Genomic DNA, 14,351 nt, shown 5'->3' on the forward strand with positions numbered 1-14,351 from the left:
CGCCGAGAACTGGAAAATAAATATTTAAAAAATTCTCTCTCTCTCTAAAAAAAAAAAAAAAGAAACTTGAAATCTCTTCCACAGTGGTACCATTTTGCATTCCCACCAGCAGAGTAAAAGAGTTCCTATTTTACCTTCTTGCCAGCATTTGGTTGTTTGTTTCTTGATTTTAGCCGTTCTTAGAAGTATGACAGTGATATCTGATGATTTTAACTTGCATTTCCCTTATGTCTAATGATGTTGAACATCTTGTCATACTTATTTGCATCATCTATTTCTTTTCTTTTCTTTTTTTTTTTTTTAAGAATTTTTAATATTTATTTTTTAGTTCTCGGCGGACACAACATCTTTGTTGGTATGTGGTGCTGAGGATCGAACCCGGTCGCACGCATACCAGGCGAGCGCGCTACCGCTTGAGCCACATCCCCAGCCCCTATTTCTTTTCTTATAAAGGTCTTTTGCCCTATTTTTTAAACTTTATTTTGAGATGATTATAGGTTCATGTTCTTTAAAATTCTAGTGCATTGTCTGTTTTGAGAGTTTTTTTATGTTCTGTGTAAAAGTCTTTTATCAGATAAGTGATACATAGATATACTCCCAATTTGCAGTTTTTCTTTATTAATTCTTTTAAGTGTCTTTGGATGAGCCCCAGATTGAACTTTAATATCATAAAATCTTAGAAGAGACCTGATGTTTTGTCATTTGGTGTATTTAAAACATTTTAAAATTCATGCTTAGTTTATAAAGTGAATTTTTCATGTTATGGTAATTTTTATTCTGAACTGCATATTGAGTCCCTTATGACCTTATTGTCTACTCTTTTTTTCTGTTCTCCTTCTCAGGCGAGGAGTTGTCTTTGGTCTCTGGAGTGCCTGTGCTTCTGTGGGCAATATTTTGGGAGCATGTCTAGCTTCATCTGTTCTACAGTATGGTTATGAGGTGGGTATTTTTTCAGATTTGTGTCTGTGTGTATATGTGTGTAAACATAAGCTTTTTTCCCCTTGTGCATATTCAAGACTGTGTAGAGCTGTGTCTGGGTAGGGCACAGCTTTTGTTAAAATTGAAAAAGCTTCCAGTGAATTAAAACACAAAATTTGCTGGGCATGATGGCTTATGCCTATAATCCCAGTGGCTCGGGAGGCTGAGGCAGGAGGATCTCAAGTTCAAGGCCAGGGTCAGTAACTTAGTGAGGCCCTAAGCAACTTAGCAAGTCCCTGTCTCAAAATAAAAAGGGCTGGGAATGCAGCTCAGTGATAAAGTACCCCTGGGTTAAATCCCCAGTAACCTGCCCTCCCCCCTGAAAACAAATTATTCATGGCAGATGAACCATAAAAAGAGTCTAAAGACTAGCACTAATTGAGAAAAAGTATTTGAAATCTATGATATGATAAAGGGCTAATCTCTTTGATACATAAAAATAGATCTTTGTAACCTATGTTACTAATCTCTCTTACATAAAGAACACTCACAAATTTTAAGGAAAACACCAAAATGATACAGAAAGAAAGATAAAGGATTTGAATAGATAGATGATGGAAAGGAAGTAGAAATAGCTTAAAAATGTATGAAAAAATATTCAACTTTTCTCATAGCTTATACATTCATTTAGTAAATATTTAAGTTCCTTGCTTTGCTGTAAGACACTGAAGAATATAGTATTGACCAAAAGGGGCAAAAATCTCCATCCTTGTGGAGCTTAGGTGTTAGTGGAGAAATGTAAATTACAACTACACCAATAAAAATGGAGGGAGAGAAAGATGAGTTGTGTTCCTGAGGCCATGAATAGATGGGCATTGCGACTGGAGAGTACAGAACCCCTTGAGGGGGTCGAGATGGCAATGTCTGTCAAAGTGGCAACTTGCAGTTCACCACCAGGAATTAATTGCTCAGGTGAATGTTGTTAGACATGTAAAAAAAGATGTATATACAAAGCTATTTTGGCATTTTTTGTAGTAGCCAAAGATTGAAAACAAAGTCAGCCAATAGAGAAATAGTTAAATTCTGATAAACCTGTTCAAAGGAGGACTTGGCAGCTATGAAGTAGTAGGTCAGGAAACTGCTGTTAGAGATCAGGCACTGGAAAGGTCTCAGGTAGTAAAAGGCAAAAAGCAGCATACATGATGCCATTTGTTAAAAAAAACAAGGAAGGGATTTGGGATATAGCTCAGTTGGTAGAGAGCTTGCCTTGCATGCATAAGGCCCTGGGTTCAATCCCCAGCACTGCAAAAATAAATAAATAAATATATGAACCCCCCCCCCCAAAAAAAAAAAAAAAAACAAGGAAGAATCAATGAGTATATATGTATCAGCTTGTGGGTTTCTGAAACAATCTCTGAACAGTAAAAATTTAAAAAAATTTAAATGACAACAGTGTTGGGGCAATTGAAAGAATGAATGGATTGCAAGGTGTAGGAAAGAGGAATTTTTACTATTATTTTCTCTTGCTTGAATCATATGACTATATTTCCTACTCAAAAACCAAAATAATTAAAATTAAGTTGCCTTTTTAAAAAGTGGACTTTTTTTGGCAGTACTAGAGATTAAACTCGGGGGCACTCTCCTACTGAGCTACATCCCCAGCATTTTTTAAATTTTTATTTTGAGAAAGGATCTCACTAAATTGCTAAGGCTGGTCTTATTTGTGATCCTCCTGCCTCAGCCTCCCAGGTTGCTGGGATTACAATTGTGCACCAATAGTACTTAGAAAGTGGATAAATTTTTAAAGGCAACTCACCAGGAATTCTGGTCTAGTTAGAAGCCCATCCTCTGAACAGGCACCTTTATTCTAGTCTAATGCTTAGCTTTGCTCCTGGATTGTTCTGATTGGTTCAGATGGAAACTTCACTGTACCCCTGTGGTGTTCCCAGGCTTGACTTCTGGAAACATTGCTTTTATTTTGTAACTCACTTGTTGAAAAATTCAGATTATCTGTCTATATCAGGCTTCAGTCTCTTAAATAAATGCAGCCTGACTGTTGACTTTACATATTCTTTTTTTTTTTTTTTTTTTTTTTTTTGTGATGCTGGGGATTGAACCCAGGCCTCGTGCGTGCAAGGCAAGCACTCTACCAACTGAGCTATATCCCCAACCTTCTTTACTTATTCTTTCTTAATTTTTTTGTGGTCCTGGGGATGGAACCTAGGGCCTCTCCCTCCTGCTTACTGCTGAGTTACACCCCCAGCTTGGCAGTTACTTTAATTTGGTGTCACCTTTCCAAGTCAGTTTTATTCCCTGTTATCCCCTCACAGAAGCCCTTGCCTTTGGTCATGCAGTGACTTTCCACCGTGTTCCCACCCTGTACCTTTGCTCTCCTTTGCCTGGAAAGATAGGACATTCATTGCTTTGACTTTCCACTCTTTCCTAAATTGTTGTCCAGCTGCTTCAACCTCTTTTTAGCTGCTTTCTCCATTTGAATTCTGTCTGTCTGTCTTCCTTTCTTCCTTTTGAAGTACTAGGAATTGAATGCCAGGGTGCTCTACCACTGAGTTACATCCTCAGTCCTTTCTTCTATTTTATTTTATTTTGAGACAGGGTTTTGCTAAGTTGCCCAGGCTGGCCTCAAACTTAAGATCTTCCAGTGACAGTCTCTGTTGCTGGGACCATAAGCATGTGCCACTGCCCCCATCCCTGTGTTTCTTGCTGGGGCTGGACTTCTCATTTATTTAGCTGCATGCTACCTTATAGTATTGTATTGTCTTACCGTAAGTGTTGTTTAATCCCCACACCTGGATGTAATGTCTTTGAGAACAGATACCGTGCCTTTTATGGGAGACTGGGTGATGCAAAAATTTTGAGAGCTAGTCTTGCTTTTATAATCCAATAGGGCGACTGAGTGTCTAAGGGGCCCTGTTGATCTTATGTGAGCTTTGTAGAGTCCTTGGGAAGATGAAAGGAGAAGTCACAAGTGGAACACTTGGCAGATCGCCTGGTGCTGAAGTCCTCCCTAGTCTCCCCCTCCTTCCTGCCCCACTCCTCTTTACCCTGCACTCATCTTTAAGGACTTGGTGATGACTGCCCTGTAAGAACCACCTCTTCCCTCTCGTTCAGTATGCCTTTCTGGTGACAGCGTCTGTGCAGTTTGCTGGTGGGATCGTCATCTTCTTTGGACTCCTGGTGTCACCAGAAGAAATTGGTGAGGAGAAGCTGTGTCTTTAATTAAAATGTCTTATTGTAAGAGGCAAAGGGAAATATGAGTCCAGAAATGGAATTTCTTTTTTTCCCTAGGAGAACTGTGAATTCCTCCCAGCAAAATAAAGGAGTACTGTTGGCATTTGTGTCTTGTTGGCATTGTCCCATTCATGGCATAACTGTGTGTTCAAATGAAGTGATACACACCTTTTATAGATGAGTCTTAGCATTTGAAAAACTTTTTTTTTTTGTAGCTCTGGGGATGGAACCCAGAGTTTTACTCAGGCCTTGGCAAGCGCTCTGCCACTGAGCTACATACCCAGCCTCCAGATGATTTTTATCATTGAGATATTGACTACGAATTAGCATGATTGTATTTCTTTACTTTTTTGTGTGTGTGGTTTTGGGGATTAAACCCAGAGCTTTTCACAAGCTAGGCAAGTACTCAACTACTGAGCTACATCCTCAGCCCTTTTTATTTTATTTTGAGAAATGTCTTATGAAGTCACCCAGGCTGGCCTCAATCTTTTGATCCGCCTACCTCAGTCTTCAGAGTAGCTGGGATTACAGGCATATGCCACCACCCCTGGCCGAAGTTGTTTCTTCTACACAATGGCAATAGAAATAACATCAGCTAGGTGCAATGGTGCACACTCATAACCCCAGGAATTCAGGAGGTTGAAGCAGGAGGATCACAAGTTTGAGGTTCACTAAGTTTAGCAACTTAGTGAGGCCCTGTCTCAAAATAGAAAAAAGGCTGAGGATGTAGCTCAGTGATAGTGCTCCCCTGAGCACCAATAAATAAGAAAAATATCAATCCCATAAGTGATGATATATGCAAACCCTTTGCACCATGCCAGGCACACATAGGTGCTCTGTAAATGGTGGTTTTTATTGTTGTTTTAGGTCTCCCAGGTATTGAAGCAGAAGAAAACTTTGAAGAAGATTCCCACAGACCGTTAATTAATGGTACTGAAAACGAAGATGAGTATGAGCCTAATTACTCTATCCAAGAGTCCAGAACTGTTGCCCAAGTGAAGGCGATAAGCTTCTATCAGGCTTGCTGTCTTCCTGGTGTCATACCGGTAAGAACTGTTCAAATCCCTTACCACAGCCAGTAAGGCCGTGTGGCCTTGAGATTTACTCTGCCTGGGATAAAGCTTTTTGAGTGTTTAGCTTCTCTTTGATAGCTTGGTTTTAGGAATGCATGTTCAGAGATATGTTGCATAGTGTCCCTCAGCTTATCTTGTATCTGAAGTAGGATTGGCAGACCTTTTCCATGAAGAGTCAGAGTAAATATTTTTCAGCTCTGAGGGAACCATAAAATCTTCACTGACCTTCAGAGTTAAAAGGCCATAGACAGGATGGGTGTCGCCAGACTTGACCTACTAGCCCTGCTTGCAGACAGTCATCTGGCATGGGATTAAGAAAGCAAAATTGAGATTTTTTTTTTTTTTTTGGTACTAGGGATTGAACTCAGGGCTACTTGACCACTGAGCCACATCCCCATTCCTATTTTTATGTTATTTAGAGACAGGTCTGACTGAGTTGCTTAGCGCCTCACCATTACTGAGGCTGACTTTGATCTCGCTGTCTTCCTGTCTCAGCCTCCTGAGCTGCTGGGATTACAGGCATGTGCCACCACGCCCTGCTCAAAATTGAGATTTTTAAATTTGTATTTTATGGTTTATTGAGGTATATAGACTTACACACAGACCAAGAATGGTTTGAACGGCTTATTGACTGCCTTGTTTGCCTACATTCTAATCTTCCCAGGGGAAAAATTGCCCTTTTTTAGAAGGTCTAGAGCAGAATATGCCACAGTGTCTCTTGGGCAGCATTCCAGCGCTGCCCCAGCCCAGCAGTCAGGAGAGCTCCCTAATGCCTGACGGGCTCCCTCTTGCTGCAGTGGTGCTGTCTTGCGGTGCAGATGCTGAGGCTGGAGTGGAAACTGAGGCATAGGTGATGTTTCCAGCTTACCCACTCCCTTTCTGTGAGACCTGGGATAAGTCACTCAACCCACCCTCATGTCTAGTTCCCTCTCCAGTGGGATAGAGATTACCCCAGTCTTCCCTGGTGGCCAGGACATTGGGTTATTGTGTTGTGAACAAGCACCTGTTTTTTTGCCATTTTGTTTTTTAATGGTGCTTCATGAGTGTAACCCCCCCAGGTAGATTTAGTTCTACAGGACATCTTATTTTAGACTTCACAGTCCTGCCTGTGACCCCAAGGTAGGAAAACACTTAGAACAAATAGGTAATTAGGAGTTAAAATGTAAGTGTGATTTCTTGCAATTTTTAAACTCAAAGATTTTTTTTTTTTGTACCAGGGATTAAACTCGGGCATTCGACCCTTGAGCCATATCTTTAGCTCTATTGTGTATTTTATTTAGAGACAGGGTCTCAGTGAGTTTCTTAGCACCTCACTTGCTGAGACTCGCCTTGAACTTGTGATCCTCCTGCCTTAGCCTCCCGAGCTGCTGGGATAATAGGCGTGTCCACCGCGCCTGGCCAAAGATGTTTTTTAATATAAGGGAAATGCAAGTTCCTTTAGTCCTGTTCTTAGGGCAAGCTATAATCTTTCAACTAGATTCTAAAATATTCCACTAGTAAGAGTTTAATTTTTGAGACAGACTTTAAATTTGTTGTGACTGCACATTGAACTCTGCTGTTTCTTTGCACTCACCAGCCATTGTTCTCTGTCGAGGGTCGGGGTGTGAGGGAGGGGAGTTAACTTGGTGCCTTTGTCTTTAGCAGGCTGTCTGGACAGCATGCTCTGGTGACTGGGACATGGCTCTCTAGGGGTGGCTGCTGTCCTGCCAGGGGAGCTTTTTTAAAACAAGTGATACCCAGGGAATAACTGGCTGCCCCATGGCCAGGAGTGTACTGGCCAGACATCCTTTGAAGTCAGTCCCTCTGCTCCTCCCCCTTTCCTTTGATGCTAACTGACAGGATTTCCTGGTAATAATGTGTTGAATGTGGGAGTCTCAGCCCCCCCACCATCTTAAGGCAGCCGCAACTGCTTTCCCTCAAGACAGAGTGACAGGGCCTAGGACGAGCATGGTCTTCCTTTTCGACCCACCAGAGATGCTCTTCTCTGCCACTGGTGTGCAAATGCAGGGCTTTTGGAAGCTCTGATGTGAAAGTGGTTCTAATGAGGATGCTTTTCTTAGATCTTTGGCTCAGTCACATGCTCTCTGTGGTTCACAATATTAACTTTGCTGAAAGTAGAGTAACCAAGAAAGTAAGAGCTGTGATGGTTGCTATTTTTATTTGCCTGTGGCTAATGCTGGTCAGTGGCAAGAATATCATTCACCTTTATCCGAGTAAGGAAATAGAGGTCTGTGCCCTGCCTTCTGGATTCCAAACTCTGGTTTGCTTCTACCAGAGAACTTGGAGAAGCCAGGGATCGTTAAGAAAGAGCCACATACTATGTTTTTGGTTTTGTTTTTTTATTCCAAAGGCCTTTCTGGAAGCTACCTGGAGTACGGAGAGAGGGAGACTGGGTATAAGTGGGCAGATGGGAATTTGTAAAGTTGCTTAATTTTTGAAGTCAGGCACCATTCATCCCAAGCTCTTATATTTTGCTGTGTTTTTTAATTACATTAAAAGCTGTGGTCATGTTGTGCCATGCTGTTTGTCCCTTGCTGATAGTTGTATGTTTTTCTTATAGTATTCACTGGCCTACGCCTGCCTGAAACTGGTGAATTACTCCTTCTTCTTCTGGTTGCCCTTTTATCTGAGTAACAACTTCAGATGGAAGGAGGCTGAAGCTGACCAGTTGTCCATCTGGTACGATGTTGGAGGAATCATAGGTATATGAAAGTGCATCTTCTTCCATAATAGTTAGTCACTAGTAGCCTTTTACTGGATTGTGGAGTCTGATTCCATTTAAAGTTTAATTACTCATTCTGTAACCATTTTTCCTAAACTGTCCTAACAGTGAACAAACTCTTAAAGATTATCCATAGGAAGGAAGATCCAACCCAAGGCAAGGCTGTGATTTAGAGGGCTCTCTTCTCTCAGTTTTTTGTTTAGGAGTCACTTCTTTTGTCTTGGGAAGTGCTTGAGATCTCTTTAAACACAATTCTTTTGTATACTTTCAGTGCTATCTTGGCTCTGTAGCTAATTGTGTGAGAGATTCAAGTTAGATGTGAATGTGTTCATTTTCACTGCCTCTCACCTTCTCCACTCCACCCCCCCCCCCCAGCCTAGGAAGCAGAAATAAAACCATGGTGTGTACATTGTCAGATCCTAGAGGTAGGGACAACAGCAGAAATTGATTTTTGTGTTTTATAATTGTTTCAGTGTGTACAACAGATTTTAACAGTGACTTTGTGCTATAGCCAACTTGAACAAGGAAGTAAACTCTTAAATAAGAAAGTTCAGTGGGTGTGACACATACATGGCTATGAGGTGGCACACACCTGTAATTCCAGCAGCCTGGGAGGCTGAGGCAGGAGGATTACAGCTTCAAAGTCAGCCTCAGCAATGTATCGAGGCCCTAAGCAACTTAGCAAGACTCTTTCTCTAAACAAAAAGTTAAAAAAAGGGCTGGGGATGTGGCTCAGTTTTAAGCGCTCCTGGATTCAATTCCTGGTACCCAAAACAAAAACAGAACAGAAACCTTAGGTATATGAAATTGCATCTTCTTCCATAATCCAGAAGCTCTCTACCATGGAGCTACAACACCAGGCCTTTTTAAATTTTATTTTGAGACAGGATCTCACTAAGTTGCCCAGGGTGGCCTTGAACTTGTGATCCTCCTGCCTCAGCTTCCCCAATCATTGGAATTACAGGCCTGCACCACCACAGCCAGTTAGACCTGACCATACTTTTGTGCCTTCTGAAATTAAAATTGCCTAGATGCCAGTCATATGATGGGGGTGTACCAGGTGTTCCATATCCCCTAAAACTCAAACTGGCATTTTATTTGAATGTGACAGTGTTACCCAAAGGAATCACATCACCTCCTGAGCCTCCTCACCTGTTTGTTCCTACTAAATCATAATTGCTGCATTTCATTTTAGTGAATTTTTGATTAGCACTGCTAGTAGCTTGTGAAGTGTGTCCTTCTTTGATCATCTTTTAAATTAAAAAGCTGGGGAAAAAAATCAAGAAAAGCACTCACAATTTGTTTTTGCAGGGAAAATAGTAAGTAAGAAATCATGGCTCGTTTTGTTGATTTTTCTTATCTTGATGTTGGATTTGTGGTGTCCTGTCCTCATCGACCATCATGCTGATTTAAGTCAGTTTATCTTCTAAAAGGAAATGGTGGTGTGGACTTTCGGGCAGAGCTGGTACCATTTTGGCTGGATCTGATAATTCTAGAGAGTATAGGCAGCCGAGCTCACAGCTGAAATGGTTGTGACTAGTGTCTCTTTGTTTGAAGGTGGGACTTTGCTAGGCTTCATCTCTGACATCCTACAGAAGAGAGCACCAGTATTGGCCCTTAGCCTGATCCTTGCAATTGGCTCCCTTGTTGGGTACAGTCGTGAGTATTCCTTACATTGTTTCCTAATCTCTGGGGAATAAGCATTTTCCTAGAGTAAGGGACCAGCCCTAGAAAGAGTCTGTGACCAGCTGAGGCATGATATGTCACCTTTGTATAGTCCCTTGAGTGCCGGGAAACACCGACATCAATGGTTTCATTTGTGTCGGGGGAAGCTGGCGTCTCTTGCCCGGCCGATTTGTTTAAAAGCTTGCCTGGGAGTATGTGTGCTTGTTTGAGGGGTGGCTCCAGAGGGACAGCATTAGAGCCAATAAAACAATAAAAGGGGTGAGGTTTCAAAAGCAGGAAGATGCTGATTAGTAGACGTGGGTATGTCCTCAGTGCTGTGGTGGTGGGGAGAGCTTTTCTCTAGCTTTTAAAAGTCTCATTAACTTGGGCACCAGCAAGAGGCAGACATTACAAATAAAAGTTGGAAAAGGCCTTGAAAGAACAGTCTCTCTTTGTGGCTCTGGGAGGGATTTGTGAGGTCATAAGATTCAGGCCTTTGTGTCCTCTTTGTAGATGCCCATGTCACTGCTTTTGTAGTCACTGTGGCGTGTCTGTGTCTCCTCACAGGTTCTCCAAATAATAAGTCCATCAATGCGCTTCTGATGACGGTTACAGGTACGGCGATGGCTCGGTTCACTGTGCTGTTCTTCTTTCTCTTAATCTGATTGCTACTAAAAGCTAGTTACAGGGAACTCAAGTGATAGAAAGGTGGCTCCTTTTCTAGATTCTAGTCTCTGCTCTAACTGGCTTTCTCAGTCCTTTTATGACAGAAGCAGTCCCTGCTGAGGCATTTTCTAAAAATTTTGATGTTGCCCACCTTTGGGTATGACTTCAGAAAGTGGCTGGGAAGACACCACATTGGAAACCGGTTTAGTCACCTGTACTATTGACATAAATTCTTTTTTGCCTGCTGTGTTTTTCTGTGTTTGGTTAAATTTAGGTGGTCAACTGATTGAATGACACAGCTCTGCCATAATAAAATTTGACGAGCTGGTGCCATTGGTTATTAAAGCAAATGTCACATGATTTGCTACATGTTTCTTTTCTGTGTATTTTCTATCAATACAGCAGAGTGTGACACAACTGAAGAACATCCCAGAGGAGTGGATGTTAGCAGTTTGAATATGATACTATCTGGGACTTTCCTTTTTCTTTCCATTCCTCTTTAACCTACTAATTACAGTGTCAGAATGATATTTTGCCCTATCCAATGGCTTGCTAGTGTTGATATGAATCATGTTTTAATAAGAACCTGTTCTGTTTTTGACTTCAGGGTTTTTTATTGGTGGACCTTCTAATATGATTAGCTCAGCTATTTCAGCGGACCTGGGTCGCCAAGAGCTGATCCAAGGGAGCAGTGAGGCTTTAGCCACGGTCACAGGAATTGTTGATGGAACCGGGAGCATTGGAGCTGCCGTGGGCCAGGTGAGAGAACAGAGATGGGTTGGGATTAAATGCTAAATCTTTCATGGCGAGTGAAAAGTGCCACTGTCTGGGCCACAGTAGGTGGCACTCTCGTGCTGTGGAATACTTGCTATGCCGAAGCCTGGGGTTTTCATCTCCTCTGTGGCCCAGCTGTTGTGAACTGATGCGGAAGGTCCTCTTCCTTTCTTAGTTTCTTCTTTCCATTTTTGCCTGCAGATTCTTCCTGTCTGCAAATAAACTAAGACTTCTTAAGATTGATCCTTCTGCCCCAGTCCACCACCCCCTTCTTCCTAGGCCAAACTTGGCGCTCCAAGTGGGGATGGTGTGAGACGCATGCATCTATTATCCCCATCTGCATACAGACCCCATTTTTCTCCTCTTTTTAGTGTCTCTCTTCTAAAAGCATACGTGTCCCTGTACATCTGTTCTTTACATGGGTCCCTGTCACATGGGACCCTGGACTCTGCAACTGCCTCTGAGGCACATTGTTTCCTGCATGCCCAGAAACCTGAATATTTCAGAGCGTGGTCCATAAGTGTCTTGTATCAGAATCATCTGGGATTCAGACACAGGGCTTACTGCAGGCTCCCTGTGGTGGGCCCAGGGCCTGTGTTTCCCTAGGCCTTTGTGGTGATTCTTATACAGGCTGACATTAGAGAGCCGTAAGCTAAGATTGGCTTACCATATGTAGTCAGAACTATTCAAATTGCCCCTTTTTGCTTAAATTCAGGCTTTCTTTCAGGAAGAGATATGTCATGAAACCTACCTCTCATGGGATATGGTAATTTTACAAAAATATGGATTTGGGGCTTGTCTCCATGGGTGAAATAGTTGAACCCATGGAAGTGGATGAGGCATTTACTGGGGAAAGAGAATGCAGGTGGATCCTCAGAGAATGCCCAGTGTCACATGCAGTCAAGGGAATAGCTTTTGAGTAGGTGTTGGTCAATAGGCCACAGATGTGGAAAGGTCAGGAGAAGCACTGAAGGACAGAGCTTCTTAGTGTGGACATTTAGAAGGTCACCAATAGCTTGGAAGTTTGCTAGCTTGCCTACTGTGGGGGCAGTGAGTTTCTGATCGCTGGTGGTAAATGAGAAAGTGGGTATAGAGGTAAATCATCTTACTGCTTGTCACCTTCCAGCCATGAAGTGTAGCTTATTGTTGACCTCCCTCTTGCCCACAAAGGTGGCATTTTAGATTGTATTCTTCTGTAGCCCCCATACCTAGCTGGTGCTTGGCACACACAATAGACTTATGGTATTTGCTAAGTTATCAAAGAAGGAATGCATGATGCAGTTGGCAAATTGCATGCTCAGCATATTTGGTTATAAGACTAGAAGGGGAAAAACCTTAGCAAGGTTTGGAGAATTATGTGATCATACTTTGGAGTAGAAATTTTAAAATGTTATTGGTTATCAGGTCAGACATCTAAATTTTTGGGATAAAGAATGACTGTATTGGGCTTCCTTTTCCCAATATACTTCTTCACTGATGTGTTCTTCATTAATTAAATAGGTGAATTATAATTGCATTTCAGGGAGTATACTTTTATTTAGAATATCTCACCTGCCAACGTTGAGATCCCTAACTGGACTGGGTCAGCATTAGACTGACCTCCATGGTCATGGAAGCATATCAGGAGTGAATCATAGTTAGCTGTGCTCATTCCTCCTCTGTGTTTGTGTGTGTGTGTGTGTGTGTTGCTGGGGATTGAACCCAGGGCCTTATGCGTGAGAGACAAGCACTGTACCCTAGCCTCCCTCCTCCATGTTGATTTCCAAAGGATGTCCCATTGCCTGAAATCACAAACTCTAGGACTTCAGATTCAAACTCTCTTAGCCTATCCCTCAGCCATTCCCCTGACTGCCCTGAGTAATATGGTTGCTGCCCCTTCTTCTATCTTCTCAAGAAAATAATTCATTGTTTACTCTTTCTGGTTGCCATAGCAGTGGATGCATACCTCCAGCAGAGCACTCAGCATCGTGCATCAACCTTTACTGGTTTGTCCATCTGTCCTCTGTACCAGGCTCTGTATTCCTGGGAACAAGGACTGTGTTTCATCCGTCTTTGTGTTTCCAGTGCTTAGCGCCGTTTGGACACATAACTGGGACTCAGTAAGATAAAGTTGTAGTACATGTCCAAGGGAAATGAGAACAGATCTCCACATTAAAACGTATACATAAACGTTCAGAAGCTTCATTATTCATAGAAGCTAAAAAGGAGAAACAACCCAAATGTCTATCAGCTGATGAATGGATAAACAGCAGTTAGAAAAGAATAATAGGTGAACCTCAAAAATATTATGCTGAGTCAGGCATAGTGGTGCATGCCTGTAGTCCCAGAGTCTCGGAAGGCTGAGGCAGGAGGATTGCGAGTTTGAGGCCAGCCTCAGCAACTTAGAAAGGCCCTAAGTGACTTAATGAGAATGTCTTAAAATACAAAATGAAAAGGGCTGGTATGTGGCTCAGTGGTTAAGTGCGTTCAATCCCCAGTACCAAAACACACACACACACACACACACACACACACATATATATATTATGCTGATAGGGCCAGGGATGTAGCTTAGTAGTAGAGCACTTGCCTAGCATGCATGAGATTTTGGGTTCAATATCCAGTACTGAAAAAGAAAAGTGTGTCTGTCTGTCTTGTCTATCTATCTATATTTGTTATATTCATATGAGATGTCCATAATAGATAACTCTATTGGGAAAAAATTGGGTTGAGGGTTGTGTAGGTCTGGGTGGGATGGGGGAATGACTACTGATGGGTAAAAGTTTTTTTAGGGCTGATGATAATGTTGAAAAATTACATTTAGGCAAGATTGTACAACTCTGAAGATACACTAGAAACCGTTTAGTTTTATACTTTTAAAAGGTGAACTTTATGTTATGTAAATTACTTATTGACTATGCTGTTTTAAAAAAAAGATGAATTTGCTGGGCATGGTGGCTCATGCCTGTAATCCCAGTTACTCTGGGAGGATGAGGCAAGTTTGAGGCCACCTTGGCAACTTAGTGAGATCCTGTCTCAAAATGAAAAATGAAAAGGGCAGGGAATGCAGCTCAGTGTAGGGTACCCCTGGGGCCCATCCCTAGTACCTACCCACCCCACACAAAAGTTGCAGTCAGAGTGTTCAGATAGCCACTATGCTTCCTTTCACAGGTGATTAAACCTCTACTTTTTTGCTTTACATGTTGTAATCTAGGCTAATTGTTCTGCTTTAATTTTCCCACTTATAAAATTTAAACAGTATGTGATAAAAGCACACAGGTGACCCTCAAGTCTATGGTCAATCA

General features: G+C 42.0%; 1 protein-coding gene and 1 non-coding gene across 2 annotated transcripts in view; one reads left to right on the forward strand and one right to left on the reverse strand.

Moving 5' to 3' along the window:
* Slc37a3 (solute carrier family 37 member 3) overlaps nucleotides 1-14,351 on the forward strand; it is a 47,354-nt gene that overhangs the window by 25,599 nt on the left and 7,404 nt on the right. The window contains exons 7-13 of the mRNA XM_026405380.2: nucleotides 843-939; nucleotides 4,048-4,132; nucleotides 5,035-5,213; nucleotides 7,801-7,942; nucleotides 9,520-9,621; nucleotides 10,195-10,242; nucleotides 10,901-11,052. Coding sequence (XP_026261165.1) covers nucleotides 843-939; nucleotides 4,048-4,132; nucleotides 5,035-5,213; nucleotides 7,801-7,942; nucleotides 9,520-9,621; nucleotides 10,195-10,242; nucleotides 10,901-11,052 — 805 coding nt within the window. The remainder of the gene's footprint in view (nucleotides 1-842; nucleotides 940-4,047; nucleotides 4,133-5,034; nucleotides 5,214-7,800; nucleotides 7,943-9,519; nucleotides 9,622-10,194; nucleotides 10,243-10,900; nucleotides 11,053-14,351) is intronic.
* On the reverse strand, nucleotides 3,015-3,087 carry Trnaa-ugc (transfer RNA alanine (anticodon UGC)). The gene has a single exon. It is a non-coding gene; the product is annotated as a tRNA-Ala (tRNA).

Source organism: Urocitellus parryii, chromosome 3, assembly GCF_045843805.1.
Source record: "Urocitellus parryii isolate mUroPar1 chromosome 3, mUroPar1.hap1, whole genome shotgun sequence".
In the NCBI taxonomy this organism is placed as follows: domain Eukaryota; kingdom Metazoa; phylum Chordata; class Mammalia; order Rodentia; family Sciuridae; genus Urocitellus; species Urocitellus parryii.